The sequence below is a fragment of the Apodemus sylvaticus genome, chromosome 21 (assembly GCF_947179515.1).
Source record: "Apodemus sylvaticus chromosome 21, mApoSyl1.1, whole genome shotgun sequence".
Lineage (NCBI taxonomy): Eukaryota > Metazoa > Chordata > Mammalia > Rodentia > Muridae > Apodemus > Apodemus sylvaticus.
In genome coordinates this window covers 19,929,759-19,950,451 of record NC_067492.1, presented here as the reverse complement: position 1 = coordinate 19,950,451, position 20,693 = coordinate 19,929,759, and the positions used below count along the sequence as shown (strand labels likewise).

Sequence of the window (20,693 nt, the reverse complement as noted above, 5' to 3'; positions counted from 1 at the left end):
GAGTTTGAAATGTTTTCTTGACTGATACTGAATAGTTACTCCTATCTAAACATTCCAGTCATAGAAACTAGCAAGAGCAATTTACCTACAGCATTGTCAAGGACCAGGGCTCTTCAATTCTAGCACATTCTGCAAGATACAGGCAATCTTCATCTCGTTGAAGATTGAGGAAGGAAGAATTTGCAAGAATGCTTTATGCAAATACTCCGACTAGTCATTTTATCAGCAAGTCAGCGCTCTCGTTTGTGCTGCCTTGTGAAGCCGCAAATCATAAGAGAACTTGCACAGGGCTTTCAGAGATTGTTTTACATGACTAGCACAACTCTTGAGAGGGCCAGAACAGGGAAGTAACTAGCCCAAAGAGACTGGTCGGTGGCAGAGCTGGCACTGAAAGTTGGGCCTTCTAAAAACAGGGCTCCTCTTTCTACTTCTCTACGGAGAGACTTCAGAGGTAACTTTGGGTTTTCCGCCCAAGTAAGGGGAAAGAAGGGAGGGCAACAGAGAAATAATGAAACGGACAGTAACAGGAGTTGCGTTAGAACGAAGTGAGTCCAACCACGCTCAGCCTTTCCAAATACCCTTTAGATAGCAACAAGAACCATGGCTACTTAGGTCCTGCGTCTATGACCACCTGACAGCTTAGTCCCTCCCGCAGAAGCTGTGGGCCCTCTTTGGTTACATTAAACGCCTCGGGAGCTGAAGAGCCATGGGACTTGTGGGAGTGACGAGAGCTTGTGACTAAGGGACCGGTGGCTCAGGTTCGGCTACGGAGGGGGGAAGCCTGCGGTGGAGCTGTGGTTGGGGGATGTGGGTTTTGTGGCTGAAGTCGAAGTTGGGAGAGGAAACCAGGGGGGGAGATGACAGCTGAGTGGAGTTCACCCGCTCTAAGGGTGCGCGGAAGCACAAGGATACCTCCGAAAGCCCCTGGATGCTCAGCTACTTGTCGCCAGGACCAGGACGCGGGCGGGGCCCCTCTGGAACGCCGCGATTGGATGCTGCCTAAGTCCCGCCTTCCCGGACCCTTTCCCTGAGGCCCCGCCCACAGCGCCAGGCGCGCGCCTCGAGAGCCGGGAGGGGTCGGGGCGGCAGCGGGAGGAGAGAGGTGAGGTTCCGGCACGCGCCCCACTCGCTGCGAGAGCGCGAGCAGCGCGCTCCCGTCGTCCGCGTCGCCATCTTTTTTTCCCCCCTCCGTCCGTCTGTCTGCCGTTGGCTTTGTCTGTCCGCCGAGCCGTCCCTCGCTTCCCCGCCGCCAGCCCGGCCCGCAGCCATCCTCTGCCCACCGGGTCCGGGTCCCAGGGAGCCCCGGCCCGGCCAGCCCGAGCTGCGGCCGGGGCCCATTGTCCCGCGGTCTGTCCGTCCGGAGGCGGAGCCCAGGGACGTGGAGCGCCGAGGCTGCGGGTAAAGTGCCCCCGCGCCGGGAGCCAGCAGTCCGCGTAGCTCCCGTCGGCCCGCGCCGCCGCCCGCCTTTTGTCTGCTCGCTCCTAGGGAGGGGCGGACTGGGTGCTGCGGCGGCTGGGTGCGGGCCTCGCGGGCCGGCGTCTGACAGGCTGGGGTGGAGCTGGGGGAGGGGAGGATGGGCGTGGGAGAGCAGACGAGGCGGGGGGGCCCCGGCCGTCCTGGCGCGGGCCGGCTGGCGGGCGGGAGGGCGGAGGAGCTACTAAATTTAGATTTCGGAGAAGGCTAAGTGGTCTGAGGGTTGGTCAGAACCGCGTAAGAAGATCTCTGGCTCCAGTCTAATTACCTGGGATTTACCTGTGCCCCTGTTCGGAAAAGCTAGAGACACCCTCTCAACTGATGGCCCACCCGAGCTCCAGCGCCGACCCGAGAGGACCCGGGGACGGTGAAACGGCTGTATGATCATCTTTCTTTTCTCCCTTTGGGCAGATTCACATCCCTCGGATTCGGGCGAGTTTACTTTGCTCCGTGGGAACCTCACCAGAGCTGGAGGTGGGAATGCACCCTCTTTTCTTAAGGCTGGAAAAGGGCACGCGCGCGCGCACACGCACGCGTACACACACACACACACACACACACACACACACACACATAAAGTCTGTAGTGTGCACTGCATCCTAACACCTGTGAGAAAGCAGAGGAAGGATGAAGGGGGTTGGGGGGGAGCAGTGCATCCCTCCCAAGGACTCTTGACTGGCTCTATAGATGACAAAAAACAAAAACAAAAAACCCTGCTCCCTTTAAAAGTCGGATCCCTTGTAGGTCAGAGCCTCAATTTACCGTCCTTCCCAGTTTCCTCCCAGCTGAAGATGCTCAGGCCGCTATCTATCCAATTACATTCCGAGCTTAAGTTTCACATTTGGGCAGTGCTGAAAGCAAAAGGAACCAAGTGACCTTTTGTACCTAAGAGTTTTGTTTTAATAGGGTTGCAACCTATAAAGCTAACCTCAGATATTCTGCTGTTTGGGTCAGGAGTGGCCTTCCGGTGCCATTTGTCTGTTTCCTTACTTATTTTCAATGGTTTCCTCTTCTGGACTTTTTCTTTCTAGTGGGTGTTTCAATTACTGTGGCTTGGCTTTGTTTTGTGGGAAGGGAGGGTGTGTTGATTTTGCCTTGATCCCTCAGGTGTGAAGTCCCTGAGGAACCATCTGGTCAGTTCCCCACTGGGCCACTAGGAGGCTGGTGAGAAGCTGGCTGCTGCCGAGGCTGCAGGTCCAATCTCTTTGCCTTGTAGTTTTACTGTTGAACCTTGTCTTGCCTGGCACTCCTTCAGACAGACCTTATTACCTCAATCTCAAAGCTTCGATTCCTGATCTTTATGGGGTAAATGTAGATGAGGCTTTATTTATTTATTTATTTATTTATTTATTTTGTTACATAATAGAGAAATGTAGAAAAATTGGCAGTCGGCATCTCAACCAGCTTTCTGCTTTGGGAGTCCACAGACAAGAGAAAGACCTAAAGTGTGCTATTCATTTATAGTTTATATTAAAATGACTAGGAAGAATAAACCGGGTGTAGTGTTACCTCTAATCCCATTAGCCTGAAGGCTGAGGTCGGAGAGTCATGGAGTCCAGGCCTTTGAGGTCAAGATACAATCTCTGAAAAAGAGTAGGGACAGGGGAAAGGAGTGATTACCCCCTACAATGGGGGTGGGGGGGGTGGGGGTGGGGGTGTTGGCGTAGTTGGGAGAGTGCCTGCCCATTAAGCACAAAGACCTACCTTGCATTCACAGAGTTGAGGTTAAGACCCCAGCACCATGTAAATCTGGGTACGGAGGCAGGTACAGCACCTGCCTGCATTCTGTTGAGATAGGAATATCAGAAATTGAAGATCAGTTTTGGCTATATATCCAGTTCAAGATGAATAAAGGACGCATGAAACTCTTACCTCCAAGAAAAAGAAAACCAGAGAATGCATCCCCTTTTATTAGATGCCAGTATGCAGCTCTCTAAAATTGTTTTTTTCTGTTGTACATATTAGGAGTTATTTTCCTTTTTTTAATTGAAGGTCTGAAAAGAACTGTATTTGGTATGCAGATATGATAGAAGACTGCCTGCAAGCTGCTTCCTTTGCCACTTCCTGTGGAGGCCTGTCTTTGCCATTTGCGGTTTCTTTCTTCTTTTGGTAAGGGGAGACAGGATCTGATTACAGGTTTGAGGGACTTCTAGATACATAGAGGTGTTAGTTGGCATTATCAAGTGAGCTTCCTTAACTGGAGTGCATAGTAAAACTAGTAGTTTGTCTTAAAGCAGTGAACTATATATTTCTATGTGTGAGTCCAATTTAAGACAGCAGGAACTAAAAGGAAACAGGGAATGACTAAATCCACATCCCTAACTTAAGTAGAAAAAGAAATATTACCTCTTCCATTACATTTGTTCACTCTGTTGTGTTTGTCTTGTTTCGTGGTGTTGAGAATTGAATCCAGGGCCTGATACATGCTAAGCAGGTGCTCTGCCAATATAGCACACCCACAATCTTCACTCTGTCTTGTAAAGAAAAGGTCACAGCTTCTGCAGCTTTCCACTTTAGAGTCTCCTACAGTGCTTATGGCTACAACGGTGGTGTCGTTACTTGCCTGCTCCTCCATTAGAGGGCATGTGCACATCTCTGCTGCTCTTCACTCCTCCCTGGTCTCCTTGTTACCCAGCAGAATGAGAAGAGGCTAGAAAATTATGACTTTTGACTTCTCCAGAACATCTGAGCAGGGCCAGTTGGTGTTCCACATTAGGAGACTGAATTAGTACCCCACCATGGGGAAGGCATCTCCTCTCTGGTGAGAGCTTATCTTGAGTGGTGGAAGTTTGATTTGCTCCTGTGTCATCATGCTAGGGCCTGGTAGTGTGCCTGTATTGCAGAGAAGTGATATCTTGCTACCTCTAAGCATCATTCGTTAGAAAACCAGAGGTACAGACTGCAGGCTTGACTTCCAGCTGCACATGTGACAGGTCAGCTGCTGCCAGTCTTTGTTGTCTTTTTTGCTTTCTTTCACATCTGTGGGAGTCAATCCCTTTATCCCACAGTACTTCTAACCTTGATTGCCTGTTCTATCTTGTGGTCTTGATTGTGACCACTTAGTAGTAGTCTGGATTCCAAAGACAGCTTTATAGAAGAATTCTCATAAGTCCTCTAAAAAGTAGTTGCCTCTCAAGTTTCTTGTTCCTTGACTTTGGGGTTAGATATTTACTTACGTTTTTCATTTCATTATATCTAGTGAGTTTTATATACTCAAGGGGTATTTTTTTAATGCCTTAAATGTTCTCATTTTGTAATTTCTGGGAAGAATAACAGGCTAACAATATCACTTTTTGATATTTTTATTTTTGTAGGTCAGCACCTTACAAGGAGGTAGTGACCTGTCCAGGGGTGAAACTGGGAAAGAACCGAGCTTGTATATCAGGGAAACATGTCCCGTAGGAAACAGACAAATCCAAATAAAGTTCACTGTGAGTACTGGGCTTTGTCTTTTGAAACCTGGGTTGGAATGAAAAAGAATCCTAAGTTTTGGGGAAGAGGCTTACACTCATTTGTGGAGAAGAAAGGGTTAAAGACTTCCAGTTTGGATTTGAAGTATGAAGTTATTGGAGTGATGTCTAACTTGTCCAAGGGGTATGTATATGCATTTGATTCATTCTTAATATTGACAATTACAGGAAACTTACTTTGTGAAAAATATATTAGGTATCAAGGCTATAAAACAATGTAAGATAACTAAACTGTAATACAGCTAGCCATACAGACATAGGAAACATACAAATAGAAGCTAGTATCTGCTATTTGCCCAGTAGGGGCAGTATAGATTATGTACCACAGATGTTAAAAATAGGACAGTTTTGGGGGCTGGTGGTGGTGCACGCCTTTGATCCCAGCACTTGGAAGGCAGAGGCAGGCGGATTTCTGAGTTCCAGGCCAGCCTGGTCTACAGAGTGAATTCCAGGACAGCCAGGGCTTCACAGAGAAACCCTCTCTCCAAAAAACCAAAAAAAAAAAAAGAAGAAGAAAGAAAAGCTTGAGAGGCCTTATAAGGAAGGCTGTTGAGACTCAGTATGTGTCAGCAGTGTCCCTTCTACATAGTGAGAAGCAGCAACAAAAGCAAAATCCAGAACAAGTGCTTGTTGAACAAGCATGAGGACCTGAGTTCAGGTCTCCAGAACCCATATGAATAAAATTAAAATAGTTAAAAATAAAAAACCCTTAGGGGTCAATGAGATGGCTCATCAGGTAACCTGCTTTGGCAGCTGATGATCTGAGTTTGATTTCTGGGACCAACACAGTGGAAGGAAAAAACCGACTCCTGCAAGTTGTCCTTTAGCCTACCACATACATACTCACATACATTTACGAGCATAATACATTTTTTAAAAAAGATAGGTATAATAGTGTGAATTAAGTGTAATAGTGTGAATTTACAACCCTCCCCATCCCCTTCTGCTGGAGGAAAGGGCAGAGTCAGGTAGATTCTGAAGACTTGATGGTCAGATAGTCTAGCTGACACAGCAAGGTTTAGTTTCAGTTAAATACCCTGTCAAAAAAAAGAGCAATAGGTAAAAACATTAACCTCTAGCTTCTACACTCCGTACACACACACACACACACACACAAAGAAATTAATTATTTACTATCAATTTGTGATAATTAGCCATTTTCCTGTATTCAGGTTAGAGAAGCATTCTTGGAATGTTCATAAAATAGACAGGTGGCTAAAGTACGGAACAGCAGCAGAAAATTGAGAGATGTACATGACCTTCCTGTGATGGGCCTTACACATGCTCAGCAGGGGCTCTCCCACCCAGCTCGAGACTCATCCTGTAAGACTGTCTTCTTAAAGCAATAAGTAAGCAAAAATATTGGAGAGGAGTTATTATGTGAGAATAAACATGACTAACATTTATTGAAAACGTTGTGACCAAAGAAGTTATGATAGCTTTGATATCTCATAGTAATGGTACTGGGTAGCAAACGTTCATATATGATCATTTTTTAAGTCCTGAAATATTGAATAAGGTAGAACCAGGTGGGTGCTTCCAGCTGTTAATCTGGGATAGGTAGATTTCCAAGGCTGCTTAATATTAAAGGTGAGTAATTTAGGAAGATTTAGAAGTTGCTTCTAAAACGGATGTATTGTGCCTACATGTAAAGAGACAAGGGAGGTATCTCCTGTATAAGTCACCCACCACAGGGTTCCCCAGAGACTGAGTAAAGTAGCTTGTGGGGTGACAGCATAGTTGTACCAACTTGGCCAGGGGACTAGCAAAGCTTGAGTGGCCTGTGCCTATGTCTACATAGCTTCTGTCCGTCAGCTACATGCCCTTCCACCCTAGACAGCCAAAACAACGACAGACTGGGCTGGTACTAGAGACAGAAAACTTGAGGCCCTGTATTTTATTTTTAATTTTTTATTTGTGTTACATAGCATAAAGTGGGTGTTCTATCTATAAACAGTAGGTGCTCTGATTGAAGAGTAACCCTTTCTCCAACCTTTGAATTACAGAAGGTTGTGAGCCACCATGTGGGTGCTGAGAATCAAATCCTCCAAAAGCAGTGGCAGGCTTCTTTAACACACACTATGTTTTTCTATCTAAATCATCCCAACAGCCCATTCCTGTGTCCTTAGCAAACTCAATACAAAATTAAGAACCCAGAATTACTCATAAAGAAGTTGCCACTGAATTGAAACTTTGTGTTTTAGACCTTCTCCCTTACCTGCTTTCTTCCCTTTCTGAGTACAAGTCTGTGGACTCTGGAGAATTTGAAAATGCAGTCCTTTGTATGCTCACATTTCACATCCTGAAGTTAAGGAAGACACCAAATAAAAAGCTTCCCTCAAGACACTTGGCTCTCAGGTTGCAGGTCCTGAGGCTGGAAAGCTGCAGTGGGAGTCCTGCAGGTCTAAAGGCATCCAGGTTCTTTCCTTTCTGAGAAGCTGGGGGTGGAGGAGTGGGGGTGGGGGGATTGTCTCAGTTCACTCTGCTGGCCTTCCTTGGATGGAACTGCTGTTCCCCACATAGCCAGTACTACTCAGAGTGCCAGCTGGGAAGGATCTGCAGTGTCTCTCCTCACCACGCTCCCCTCCCCCGCTCTCACACTGCTGCTTTTTCTGAAGAGACATCTGCTCACTTACAGAATGTGTTCAACTGGGTAATTTCAGGAAGCCCAGACTTGCATTTATTAAACTATACTAGGGACTCAAAGGAAAAAAAGCAGAATCTTTGTCCTTTGAAGACTTTTAACTTGGTCTTTTCAGCTTTTTTCAATCTGGCTTTCATCACCTTATTCCTCACTGGTCTGTGAATCCCTAGGGAAAAGTAAGTTTAACACTGCATTTCATACCAAATTTAAATAAAAAAGAGTGTCTGGAGTTTTATTGTGGAACCTGCCTATTGACAGGCAGATAAATGCCCACATTTAATAAGAAGCTGACCCGACGTAATATCTGGGAGCTAGAGAATTTTAACTTAATCTAAGAGTCTCAAGATAGAAATAAAATTTATATTATAAAAATAGGTAATTCACTGGGCTAGAGAACTAGCTCAGTGGTTAAGAGCACTGGCTGTTCTTCCAAAGGACCTGGGTTCGGTTCCCAGCACCCACATAGCAGCTCACAACTATCTGTAACTGCAGTTCCAGGGCATATGTCACTCTCACACAGACATACATGAAGGCAAAGCAGAAATACAACTAAAATAAAAATATTTTTTAGGTGATTTGCTTCTTTTTTTAATGTATTTTTTAATTGGATATATTCTTGATTTACATTTCAAATGTAAACCCTTTCCCAGTTTCCCCCCCCTCCTGGAAATCCCCTATCCCATCCTCCCTCTTCCTGCTTCTATGAGGATGTTCCTCTACCCACCCCACTCCCTGGCCTCAATTCCCCTACACTGGGGTATCTATCAAGCATTCATAGGACCAAGAACCTCTCCTCTCCTTGATGCCTGACAAGGCAATCCTCTGCTACATATGCAACTGGAGCCATATGTACCCCTTGGTTGATGTCTTAGTCCCTGGGAGCTCTGGGGGTGGGGGGTCTGGTTGGTTGATAGTTGTTCTATGAGGGTGCAAACCCCTTCAGCTCTGTTAGTCCTTTCTGTAACTCCTCCATTGGGGACCCTGTGCTCAGTCCAATGGTTGGCTGCAAGCATCTGCTTCTGTATTTGTAAGGCTTTGGCAGGGCCTCTCAGGAGACAAGCCATATCAGCCTCCTTTAAGCAAGCATTTCTTGGCATCTACAATAGTGTCTGGGTTTGGTGACTGTATATGGGATGAGTCACCAGGTGGGACAGTCTCTGAAAGACTTTTTCTTCAGTCTCTGCTCAACATTTCATCTACATATTTGCTCCTCTGATTATTTTGTTCCCCTTCTCAGAAGAACCAAAACACCCACACTTTGGTCTTCCTTCTTCTTGAGCATCAGGTGATCTGTGAATTGTATCTTGGGTATTCAGAGCTTTTGGGCTAATATCCACTTAACAGTGAGTGCATACCATGTGTGTTCTTTTGTGATTTGGTTACCTCACTCAGGATGATATTTTCTAGTTCCATACATTTGCCTAAGAATTTCATGAATTCATCGTTTTTAAAAGCTGAATAGTACTCCATTGTGTAAATATACCACATTTTCTGTATCCATCCCTCTGTTGAAGGATATCTGGGTTCTTCCCAGTTTCTGGCTATTATAAATAAGGCTGCTATAACATGGTGGAGGATGTGTCCTTATTACATGTTGGAGCATCTTCTGGGTATATGCCCAGGAGTGGTATAGCTGGGTCCCATAGGTAGTACTATGTCCAATTTTCTGAGAAGCCGCCAAGCTGATTTCCAGGGTGGTTGTACCAGCTTACAATCCCACCAGCAATGGAGGAGTGTTCCTCTTTCTCCACATCCTCGCCAACACCTGCTGTTCCCTGAGTTTTTGATCTTAGCCATGCTGACTGGTGTGATTTGAAGTCTCAGGGTGGTTTTGATCTGCATTTCCCTGATGACTAGGAATGTTGAACATTTCTTTAGGTGCTTCTAGGCTTCTCGGCCATTTGATATTTCTTGGGTGAAAAATCTTTGTTTAGCTCTGTGCCCCCCCCCCCCTTTTTTTTTTGGTTTTTTCGAGACGGGGTTTATCTGTGTAGCCCTGGCTGTCCTGGAACCCACTCTGTAGACCAGTCTGGCCTTGAACTCAGAAATCCGCCTGCCTCTGCCTCCCAAGTGCTGGGATTAAAGGCATGTGCTACCACTGCCCAGCTGAGTACCCCATTTTTTAAATAGTTATTTGATTATCTGGTGTCTAACTTCTTGAGTTCTTTGTATATATTGTATATATTAGCCCTCTTTTTTTATTTTTTATTTTTTAGTTCTTTGTATATATTGGATATTAGCCCTCTTTCTTTCTTTTTCTTGAGACAGGGTTTCTCTGTATAGCCCCAGCTGTCCTGGAATTCACTCTGTAGACCATGCTGGCCTCGAATTCAGAAATCTGTCTGCCTCTGCCTCTGCCTCTCAAGTGCTGGGATTAAAGGCGTGTGCCACAACTTCCCAACTTTAGCCCTCTTTTGGATGTAGGATAGGTAAAGATTTTTTTCCAATCTTGTTGGTTGCTGTTTTGTCCTATTGACAGTGTCCCTTACCTTCTCTCCAAAGGATAATTCTGGACAGTGGGATTTAGAGATTAGATAAAAGTAACTACTGGACAAATCATTTACTCTTGTTAGGAAGTTTAAATCACCTTTATGATTTAAAAATATATATATTGTTCTATGTTGTAAATAGGAACAGCCTTAAAGGATAATATTTGTTTTAGGCTTTTCCATAGTCAGGAATGGAATAAAAGAGTAGTGTTTCTGCACTGCTATAAAAATAATGTATCCCAAGTTCCTTAGCTGAGAATACAGAAAGAATCTTAGGTAATAATCAAGAGACTCTGTTCTGTTCTAGAAAGGTCTGGATAGTTGATAGAATTTTGAGTTCATGTTGATAAATATTAAACTGAATTATTGGCTCATTTCAGAATATTCATCTGCTTTTAAATATCTTTTAAAATTCAGTTTAATTTATGTGTATTTTTTCCTTGCATACCTAGTACCCATAGAGGCCAGAAGAAGAGTGGGTATTGAATCTCTTACAATCAGAGTTTATAGATGGTTGTGAGCCACCATGTGGGATCTGGGAATCAAACCTGGGTCCTCTGGCAGAGTGGTCAGTGCTCTTAACCACCAAACCATCTCTACCTTCCTTCTAGATGTCTGTCCCCTGGTACAGTGTGACAGGGAGAATTTTTATTGTTTATTTCTGGCATGTTATAAATCCACCTTGGTTCCTTATAGACCTGAAGCGTTATTGATGAGAATTACTGACAGTAATTTTTTCCTTAGTGCCTGGTCTGTCTCTGGCCCATAGGTCCAAGAACATGAACCAATGTAGAGGAAGTCACTATTAGAGTTGGCCATGGTTTTGCTCTTTCAGTGGACTTTTGCAGAGAAGGAAGAGAAACACTATACAGTTTACTTTTGCCTTCTCTTATATTGTCTTAGTAACTTATAGCCCACATGTTGCCTTAGAAATTGTGAACACAGGCTGGGTGGGCGTGGTGGTGCACACCTTTAATCCCCACTCAGGAGGCAGAGGTAAGTATCTACCTGTGAATATTCAAGCCTAGCCTGTCTGTCCTACTTAATGAATTGTTGGCCAGCCAGAGCTACATAGAGATAACCCGTCTCAAAAACAAAACAAAACAAAACAAACAAACAAACAAAAACAACAGCAAAAATGTGACCATGGTTTTAAAACAACGAATTTTTCCTTTTCTTGAGGTCTGTATACCTAGGAAAACATCCTAACCCTCTCCACCTCCTTTATTGCCACAGGACAAGTCATGATTGTCTCAGTGTCAGTTTCTCTAATTGGTATAGTTGGTCTAGACCCAAGGAACAACTAACTTTCTTAACCTTGTACTCTGTCTCCCAAATCTTAGCCTGTCTACTGTCCTTTCCCTTTTCAGTAAGAAAGAGCCTAGTCTACAAACATTTCCCTGGGGCTTTTGATTATACTCTCTTGTTGACTGGGGAATTGGGCCTGTAGTTTCATTCTTAACGAGATAAGAGAAACCTATCTCTCTTTTTCTCTCTATACCTAGCTCCTGGAAATTAAAAGCCTCTTGCAGGTTAACTCTTCAGTAACATGGATCACAGGCAGAGTTCATGAAAAATAAATGCAAAATCAAGGATGGCCACAAGGCCACACTGACCCAAGGAGACTGGCTGGATAAGTAGTATCTGTTGTAGGTTAGTTGGTGTGTTCCAGGGATTGGTCTCAGTGAGTTAGAATATTATTTCCCCCTCCCCTCTTCTTCCTTCCCCTCCCCATTTGTTACTTAGCCAGTCATGTTTAGTGTGGTAATTCCAGTAGACATTAGAGCAAGGCAGGAGGAACATTAGAGCATAGCTAGGAATGGTGTTGAAGGAAAATGGGATTGGAGATTTCCTCAGAAGGGTTACAGAAGCGTTTGTGAAATGAATGAGATGGAGTGAACTGGGCTGTACTGACAGTGGTTTCAGATAGAGGTTTGCCCGGGCTCTTGCCATGTATCCATCCCACTGCTCCTCTTCTTCCCTCTGTCTTCCCAATCCTAATGGAAGGTTGCAGTGGAACTGAGATTCTGCAGTTATGTTTGTAAAGTAGTGATTAATCACCTTTCCAAGGGTCAGGAATAGGAAGAGTTAAGATAAGCTAACTGCCCAGGAAGAGTAGCTACACCCAGAAACTACTGGAACTAGTAGCATTGCTTGGAGATGAATGAATCCACACAGAGTACTTGCCTCTCTCCTATGTTTGAATGCTCTGAGCTTCCAACTAGTTTGCCTAGGCATGTATTACTCAACTGGTGGCCTGACTATTTTTTTCTTGTGACCACCAGGGGATCAAGTATTTGCTGGGCTAGAAGAACAAGCCCGACAGGCAATGATGAAAAACGATTTTCCTGGAGACCTTGGCAGTCAGCGACAAGCTATCCAGCAACTAAGAGATCAGGACTCCAGTAGCAGTGAGTTCTGCACCTTCTGGTAATGACTCAGGGCAATGGGAGAGGAACTAATAGAGTGTGTTTTGTGGGGTTGTGCATGGGGGTTGGGAGGAAGATCTCAGAAGATATATTGATCTCAGGTCTAAATATGTTCACTCAGAAAGAGGATAGTGGCATGTTTTATAACTCATGGACTCTAGTGATTGATACTGTTGTACCATATACAGATAGTTTCATGGTGATTGTGATAGAGGACATTCTAAGACAGATGATTAGTGCAGGCAGCTTTTAGGCCAGGTCAAATAAAAAAAAAGGAAATCCCTTTATAGTTAATGAAGTATGAGTGGCAATAATGAATTTTTTCTTGAGGTTCTAGTTTTAATGTTTTACAGATTTGCTTAATGATGAGATTATGTGGCATATAAAATGTTGAAGTCCAAGTTTTCCCACACTAAAGGCCTTACTAGATGTCTGTGTTTAGGAGATCAAAAAAAAAAAAAAAAGTCTTACAAGTTAAGGCTTATGGCTTGTCTGCCCCACGATCTGCCTGAACAGACTCACTCTGAGCTGTTATTTCCCAGAAAGGTCTCTACACTTTCCTGATTTTATCCACTTGATACTCATTCCTCTTCCCCTACCGCCACCGACAGGGTTTCTCTGTATAGCCGTAGCTGTCCTGGAACTCACTCTGTAGACCAGGCTGGCCTCGAACTCAGAAATCTGCCTGCCTCTGCCTCCCAAGTGCTGGGATTATAGGCATGCGCCACCATGCCTAGTTCTGATTTTTATTAAATGTCAGTTTAGAGTGACATTTCTGTTTTTGTTTTTTTAACCAGTTGAAAGTTCGGGGAGAACAAAGAAAAGAGAGTATGTGTGTTCTGAAAGCTATAGACAGTTCTACAGTGTTGCCCAAACTAATAATTAAACAATAGTAAGCACATGTATGCATGCAAAACTAATCAGGGAGAAAAAAGAAATGAACCCTAGAATTGCTCAGAATCCTATGGTACACAGCAGTTTCTAATAGGCTACTGTTCTAAAAAAAAAAATAAATAAAATTTGTACCATCCTTCTAGACATCGTACTTTAAAAAAAAATGCTCCTGCTAGAGATACTCAGATAATTGGCAGGTTACAAAAGCGGATTTTATGCAGTAGTGCCTTAGACTAGGCCTACAAGTGTTCCACACTGGATGCTAGTGAGAAAATGGTTTAGTCTGGGCTGACCCTTCATTATTGAGATGGATTTGAGTGAAAGAAAGCTTTAACAAAAACATACCATACTCTTCAGCACCCAAATGAGGTCCACCACATGACTGATAACAGCTCATATAGACACACATAGCTACCAGCAGGTGATCTGGTAGGAATTTTGTCATTAAAGGAAATTTAACCCAGTGTTGTCCAAAAAGAAATGATCTGTATTACAGATTTAGAACTTACGCAAAACAGAAGGGGAATGAGAAGCCCTGTCAGCAGGAAAATGAAGCTCCTTGTGCTTGAAGGGTATGGTGAGACTCCTCACAGTAGTAGCCCTAGGAGTCCAGAATCCAAGCAGAAATGAAAGGGGGGGAGGGGCTATCACTCAATGACTCCTCTCAGTCGAGGCTTCCTCTGTGATCTTTAAAACACCCATGCCGAACATCATTTCTTATTCTCCCATCAATCATTTTCCCCCTCTATTTTTATTTATTTTTTTATTTTCAATGATGGACAAAAATCAGCTCACACAAACTGTGCAGATTCATTAGCTACAAGTACATTACCTGGCAACCACATGCTTCCCTGCTAAACTAAAACAGTTACTTCTGTCTGAGGTGAGGAACAATACTTCCCCCAACTTCTTTCACATTTAGTTTTCCATTAGATAAGCCAGAGAACCACCTAAAACAGGTTTTATTAGCTTAAAATGTACATTACTGGAGTATTAATAACAGAGTGGACAGCTGAGCATGGTGGGGCACACTTTTGATCCCAGCACTTAAAGGCAGAGACAGGAAGTTCTCTTGAGTGTGAGGTCAGCCTGGTCTACATACAGTTTTAGGACATCCAGGGCTACACACAAAAACTGTCTCAAAAGAGGGAGGAGGGCAGTGGGGGGGGGGTACGAGAAAGAGAGGAGAAGATAAAACTTGGACACCTACCCCATAAATAAAACTGTCCAGGGTTGGTTGCTATGCTATGCTAATTCTAATTTTCCACTGTAATGTATAGCCTTTTCCCTATAAACTGATATAATTTAAAACTAATTGATTCTTATATCCTTACTGATATGAGGAAATAAAGTTCTGTTACTATATATAGAAGTATGTATTAATGTTTGTTGTGAGGGAAGAGAGTGGTAGCCTCAGGGTAGAACTGTCTGAGGCAGCATGGGAAAATTGTGCATGTGGCTTAGGAGACAAGTAAGTAATAAAGTCAGGAAGAGGAATTGCTCAGTCAGAGATTATGTGTTGTGGGAGTGAGTTTGGAATGATATGCTTCGGGAGGTATGATCTCAAGTGTTAAGATATTGAGAACCATGAATAAGAATGTTTTTGCCAAGCATGGTGATACATGCCTATAGTCACAGCACTTGGGAGATAGAGGCCGGAGGATCAGAATTTCATCCTTGAATATGTAGTGAGATTGAAGCCAGCCTGGGCCTCATAAGACCTGTTTCAAAAACAATTACTGTTTTGATAATGTAGGAAGCTAGTTACCATTTGTAATGTAGATTTGCCTCCATTTTCCATGTAGTGTACATATAGCAGAGTGGGTGGTAGGTAGAGCTGATTTGTGCCCACCAAGCACTGATGCAAACTGTATTACCTAAAGTGTGAAAATGGTTTTCATTGTAGCTGCAGACTGTTAAGTGGACAGCAGCTCAGGATGTATTCTTATAAAAATCAGAACAAGTGACCAGTTTATGTGTTCCAGGTGACAGTGAAGGTGACGAAGAGGAGACCACACAAGATGAAGTATCTTCCCACACATCAGAGGAAGATGGTGGGGTAGTCAAAGTGGAAAAAGAATTAGAAACTGCAGACGCACCTGTCGGGAGTGGGGACACACTAGTAAAGCATGAGGCAAGTGCGTTAGCCCTCGTCCGGCAGCCAGCCAGCAGCCTCCCTCCACCCCAGCCTGCACCCTGAGCACAATGAGAACTGCTCTCAGGGGCTTTACTCTCGGGAGGATGTTTCTAGGTTAAATCAGAGTCAGGCTGTCTTGTGGAACCAGCTTCCAAATACATTGTATCCTGAAGATCCATGCCAGGAACATGTAGAAGGGAATCTAGTCCTTTCCCTACAGAGTCCCCAGTGCAGAAAGCCTTGAAAATTGAAGAAATTTCATTTCTTTCGTTCAAACAATATTTTATCCTTCAGTCTGCAGTGGGAACCTAAGACTACTGAAAGAGGTGGGGCAGGGAGCAAACTAGTGAAGAGTCTTCATGACTTGCCTGTTTGGTGGATTTGCAGGTCACAGAAAACCTAAATTCTGACCCCTTACTTGAACTCTGCCAGTGTCCCCTCTGCCAGCTAGACTGTGGGAGTCGGGAGCAGCTCATTGCACATGTGTACCAGGTATGGACTGGGGAGGGAGCTCTGGGACTGAGTGCCAGCAGTTTAGAGGTCAGATACTGCAGTGGCCTTTGCCTCTGCAAAGGAAGCTCAGGTTATTGGTTCTACTAGGACTCCTTCCACCCCTCGGAACCATTTTAGAAGACAATGGTTGAGTTCCAGACACATAGTTAACACTGTAGAATTAAGTATCATGATCTTGTTTTACTAAATTGTTTGATACAATTAGTAGTGAAATAGAAACTGACTTCTCTTAACAAAGATGGCTTTTAAAAGTGGGGTAGGGGCTGAAGAAATGGCTCGGCAGTTAAGAGCACTGACTGCTCTTCCAGAGGTCTGGAGTTCAAATCCCAGCAACCACATGGTGGCTCACAACCATCTGTAATGAAATCGGATGCCCACTTCTGGTGTGTCTGAAAATAGCTATAGGGTATACATGTACATAAAATAAATAAGTCTTTAAAAAAAAGTGGGGTAGGGCCAACATTAATTCTATGTGAGTTAACAAGATGGCTCTGGTGGTAAAGGCACCTGCTCCCAAGCCTGATGCCCTGAGTACAGTCCTCAGGACCCACACAGTGGAAGGAGAGAACTGCTTGCCTTGTTATCCTCTGACCGCTACACACACATGCATGCACAGGTACAGGCATGCCACATAGATAAAGCACAGAATGACATATTTTGGGGTGTCAGTGAAAGTACAAACAAGGAAAACAGCAAAATACATGTCCCCCTAATAGTCACATAACTAAGAGTGTGCCTACTCCTGGTGCTCTGTGTTCTGAGACAACAGCAGACAGCCCAGGTTGGACCAAGCAGAGATCATACCTGTAAAGATAATTGGTTCATTAGAAGTTCTTCTTCAGAAGCCGAGGGAAGACAGTCCATAAATACTTGTTACATGCCACTACTCCTGCCCGGCCCCTCACTGTACTCTTAAAATGCAGTTGTATCGGTACACTATGAGCCAGGGAAGACAAAACTATCAAGAGCATGAATTCCTCTAAGGCTTTGAGGTGGGCTCTGGAACTCCATTATTCATCAAACCATTCATGGGCCCCAGAATATGGCCAGAACTTACAATAATAAAATCTGAGCAATGGTCTGAATGGCTGGGCTCTTCTGGAAATCCACAGCAGGCTGTGCTTTTTCCAGGAGCTAAACAGATAGTTCCAAGTTCCTCAGTCTACGGGAAAGAAAAGGAAGGGGTGCAGACTGTCCTGAAGGGGTGCAGACTGTCCTGAATGCAACAAGCAATTGACACCTTAAGGCTTTGTTTTACAGCACACTGCAGCAGTGGTGAGTGCCAAGAGTTACATGTGCCCTGTCTGTGGACGGGCCCTTAGCTCCCCAGGGTCTTTGGGTCGCCACCTCCTAATCCATTCAGAAGATCAGCGGTCTAACTGTGCTGTGTGTGGAGCCCGTTTTACTAGCCATGCCACTTTTAACAGGTTAGTAGAACACCTAACCTTGTACTCAGAGCAAGGTACGGGGTATAAGATGCTGCTTTCCGAGGTCAAAAGAAACACAAGAGATAATTCAAATGAACTGACAGGACAATCTGGAAATAAAAGCAATTAGACTTGGAGATACGACACAGTATGCACAGGTTATCCCTTAAGGAAAATTGCTTTTTTTCCCTATCAGAATATTTCCTACTAGAAAGTGATACAGAAAAATGTAAGAACTTGCATGATAAAAACAGACAGAAGTTGCAGTATGCTAAGAGGACCCTGATGTAAGGATACACTGCTGTGTTCTAGGAAGACTGAAACACTGTCTGCCTTGTCTGTATCATGCACAAGCTACTTTTCCTTATGGGCAGTGTCAGATAGGAAGTGGTTAGGCAGTAAATTCATTGTACCTGTGTGAAAGAAATTTCCACCTCCAGGCCCCTTCATTTTACACACTAGGCTTAGACCAGCACAGCTCCTTAAGAAATTGCCTTGCAGGGTTAATCTAGGTAGGTTTCTATGGCAGGTGACTCATTTGCTAATTCAAGGTGGGCCTTAAAACAGTGGGCACCCTAGTCCAAAGAAGAGAGGGGTCTTCTAAGCATGCAGACAAGTAGTAAGCGTGGCACAGTTTGCCTAGTGGTTAGGGATTAAGGTTACCTACTAGCTACAGGGAAATACTGACCATCAAAAATCTCTACTTCTCAGTGAGAAACTTCCTGAAGTACTTAACATGGAATCCGTACCCCAGGTCCATAGTGAGGGTCCCTCCAGTGCTGAAGGAAAGGACATTGCCTGTAGTCCGCCAGTGTACCCTGCTGGAATTCTGCTTGTATGCAACAACTGCGCTGCTTACCGCAAGCTGCTGGAAACACAGACTCCCAGTGTGCGCAAGTGGGCCCTCCGTCGACAGAATGAACCTTTGGAAGTAAGGCTGCAGCGGCTTGAACGGGAACGTACAGCCAAGAAGAGTCGGCGAGACAATGAGACGCCAGAGGAACGGGAGGTAAGACGCATGAGGGATCGTGAAGCCAAGCGCCTGCAGCGCATGCAGGAGACAGATGAGCAGCGAGCTCGCAGGCTACAGAGAGACCGTGAGGCCATGAGGCTGAAGCGGGCCAATGAAACCCCAGAGAAGCGGCAGGCCCGGCTCATTCGAGAGCGAGAGGCTAAGAGGCTCAAGAGGAGACTGGAGAAAATGGACATGATGTTGCGAGCTCAGTTTGGTCAGGACCCTTCTGCCATGGCAGCCTTAGCAGCTGAAATGAACTTCTTCCAGTTGCCCGTGAGTGGGGTAGAGTTGGACAGCCAGCTTCTAGGGAAAATGGCCTTCGAAGAACAGAACAGCAGCTCTCTGCACTGAACCACACCCTTTTGCCTGACCTCCCGTCCACTCCAGCCCACAGGGATAGGTGCTGCAGTCACACAGGAGGCCAGAGTCCTTGCTGCCACAGGCAGGTCCAGGTTGGTTGCAGGGAAACCTGTGCACCCTCTGCATTTGGGAACAGGATGGGGTCAGGAGGGATCTGGTTCAATGCAGCTCTGGACAAGGGAGCAGGCACTCCAGAAACCTGGACTCTTCAGCCCATGGTGGCGGCCAGGATGATGGGACTGTAGGACCCAGGATGGTCCGTGAAGCTGTGAGGGCAAATAAATTAATTTTATCTTTACTTGCCCTTGGCTCTTTTGTTTCATTTCTGTTTCATCCAGTGATGTGTGGCAATAGAGAGCTTTACAGGGATTTGACGGTATTTCTGGTGGCTTTTTCTTTTCTGAGACAGAATGTTCTTCAAGTTAGGCTGTCCAAGCAAAGGACTAGTGATAGGGGAGATCAAGACATCTATGGTGAAGACTAGAGCAGAGCAACTCTTGCAGTCTGGCCGCCAAGGTATGTAGATGAGCAGCCCATCTCTCTCTGCTGGTACGAGAGTAAGCCTAGAGCTTCCCTTAGGCCGCATCAAAGCTCATGTACAGTTGGAATATTTATAGATCTTGAGGGCCAGAGGATGTGCCCTAGTTAATTTGCTGCCAGAAAAATAACTATGCCAGGAATGTGGACCTCTTCCAATGAAACAGGGACGTCTGGATTCCTCTCCCACCTCTAGGTCTAAGGCTGTTTAAAAGTGTCAAGTGAATACCAACAACGCTGGATGAGTCCTCCCTGACCAGATGAAAAATACTCTGAAGAATTACATTGAAGCATGGTAGCACACACCTTTGATTTCAGCACTCAAGGCAGGCAGATCTTTGTGGTCTACAAAGTAAATTCCAGCTAGGGTTGGTTGTTACAGAGAAATCCTGTCTTGAAAACAAACAAAAAAACAAAAGACCAACAACAACAAAAAAAGAGTTGCATTGAAAAGAGAGAAAAGAGATTAAGTACTTAATTGATCCAAATGGCTTTCACAGAGTTCCCTGCTGAAGTCCTCCTTGGACTATTTCACATGACTGGATGCACTGTGTCCCAACGAATATCTTATCCACTTTACATGGATTAGCTTATCCTTTCCACTTATCCTTTCCACAGCATTCTGAATTAGTACAAATTCAGGAATTAGATAAGAGGGTTCAAAACCCCAGATCAGTGGTTGCTTGCTTAACATGCTGGAGGCCCTAGTTTTGATCCCCATCACTGCAAAACCAACCAACCAAAACCACAAGAGCTAGATGTGGTAATGTACATCTTTTATCCCAGCACTTGGGAGGCAGAAACAGCCTGGTCTATACAGTGAGCTCCAGGACAGAGTTATGTAAAGATACCCTGTCTCAAAAACAAAAACTAGCTCACTGTTATTGAGCCAGTTATTTAATTGCTGTCAAAAAATGCTGGTAATACTAGTGACAGATAATTGATAAATCACAGGATAGTTGTGGTACAAAGTAAATCAATGTGCTTGAGTATCTCACCACCTAATCAGAAGTAGCGGCTATGATTGGTATTACTTAAGTGTGTGGCAGTATGCCAGAGGAAAGGACTACGTGGATAAATCAGCAGTTAGGATATCTATGGGTCCTAGAGATTGATTCTGCCAAACTTAGTCTATAGGTAGATTTCCCAGACTCTAAAATCCACAGCAGTGGGAGCAAACCATGGTTCAGGAAGGTCCCACCATTTGCCAAGTTAACCAGTGACCCACACCATCTTTACTCCAAGTGATCCCACCCAATGGCCACCCATCAAGCTGAGATAGGAAAAAGGCGCAAACACCAAAAG

At 44.6% G+C, this 20,693-nt stretch overlaps 1 protein-coding gene across 13 annotated transcripts; it reads left to right on the top strand.

The window, feature by feature from the left end:
- Positions 1-352: 352 nt before the first annotated feature.
- Znf821 (zinc finger protein 821) lies at positions 353-19,149 on the top strand. 13 transcript variants are annotated; one of them, XM_052166471.1, is made up of 9 exons: positions 353-451; positions 1,885-1,947; positions 3,466-3,582; positions 4,788-4,904; positions 12,362-12,487; positions 15,385-15,533; positions 15,924-16,028; positions 17,310-17,476; positions 18,188-19,149. In XM_052166471.1, exons 4-9 carry the CDS (start codon positions 4,865-4,867, stop codon positions 18,840-18,842), a joined length of 1,242 nt encoding a protein of 413 aa, XP_052022431.1. In that variant the 5' UTR covers positions 353-451; positions 1,885-1,947; positions 3,466-3,582; positions 4,788-4,864; the 3' UTR covers positions 18,843-19,149. The 13 variants fall into 13 exon arrangements, with proteins under 13 accessions (XP_052022431.1, XP_052022437.1, XP_052022435.1 ...); XM_052166474.1 differs by lacking the exon at positions 353-451 and adding an exon at positions 879-1,102 and having other exon boundaries at positions 3,495-3,582; XM_052166470.1 differs by lacking the exon at positions 353-451 and adding an exon at positions 879-1,102.
- The last annotated feature ends 1,544 nt before the right edge of the window (positions 19,150-20,693 follow it).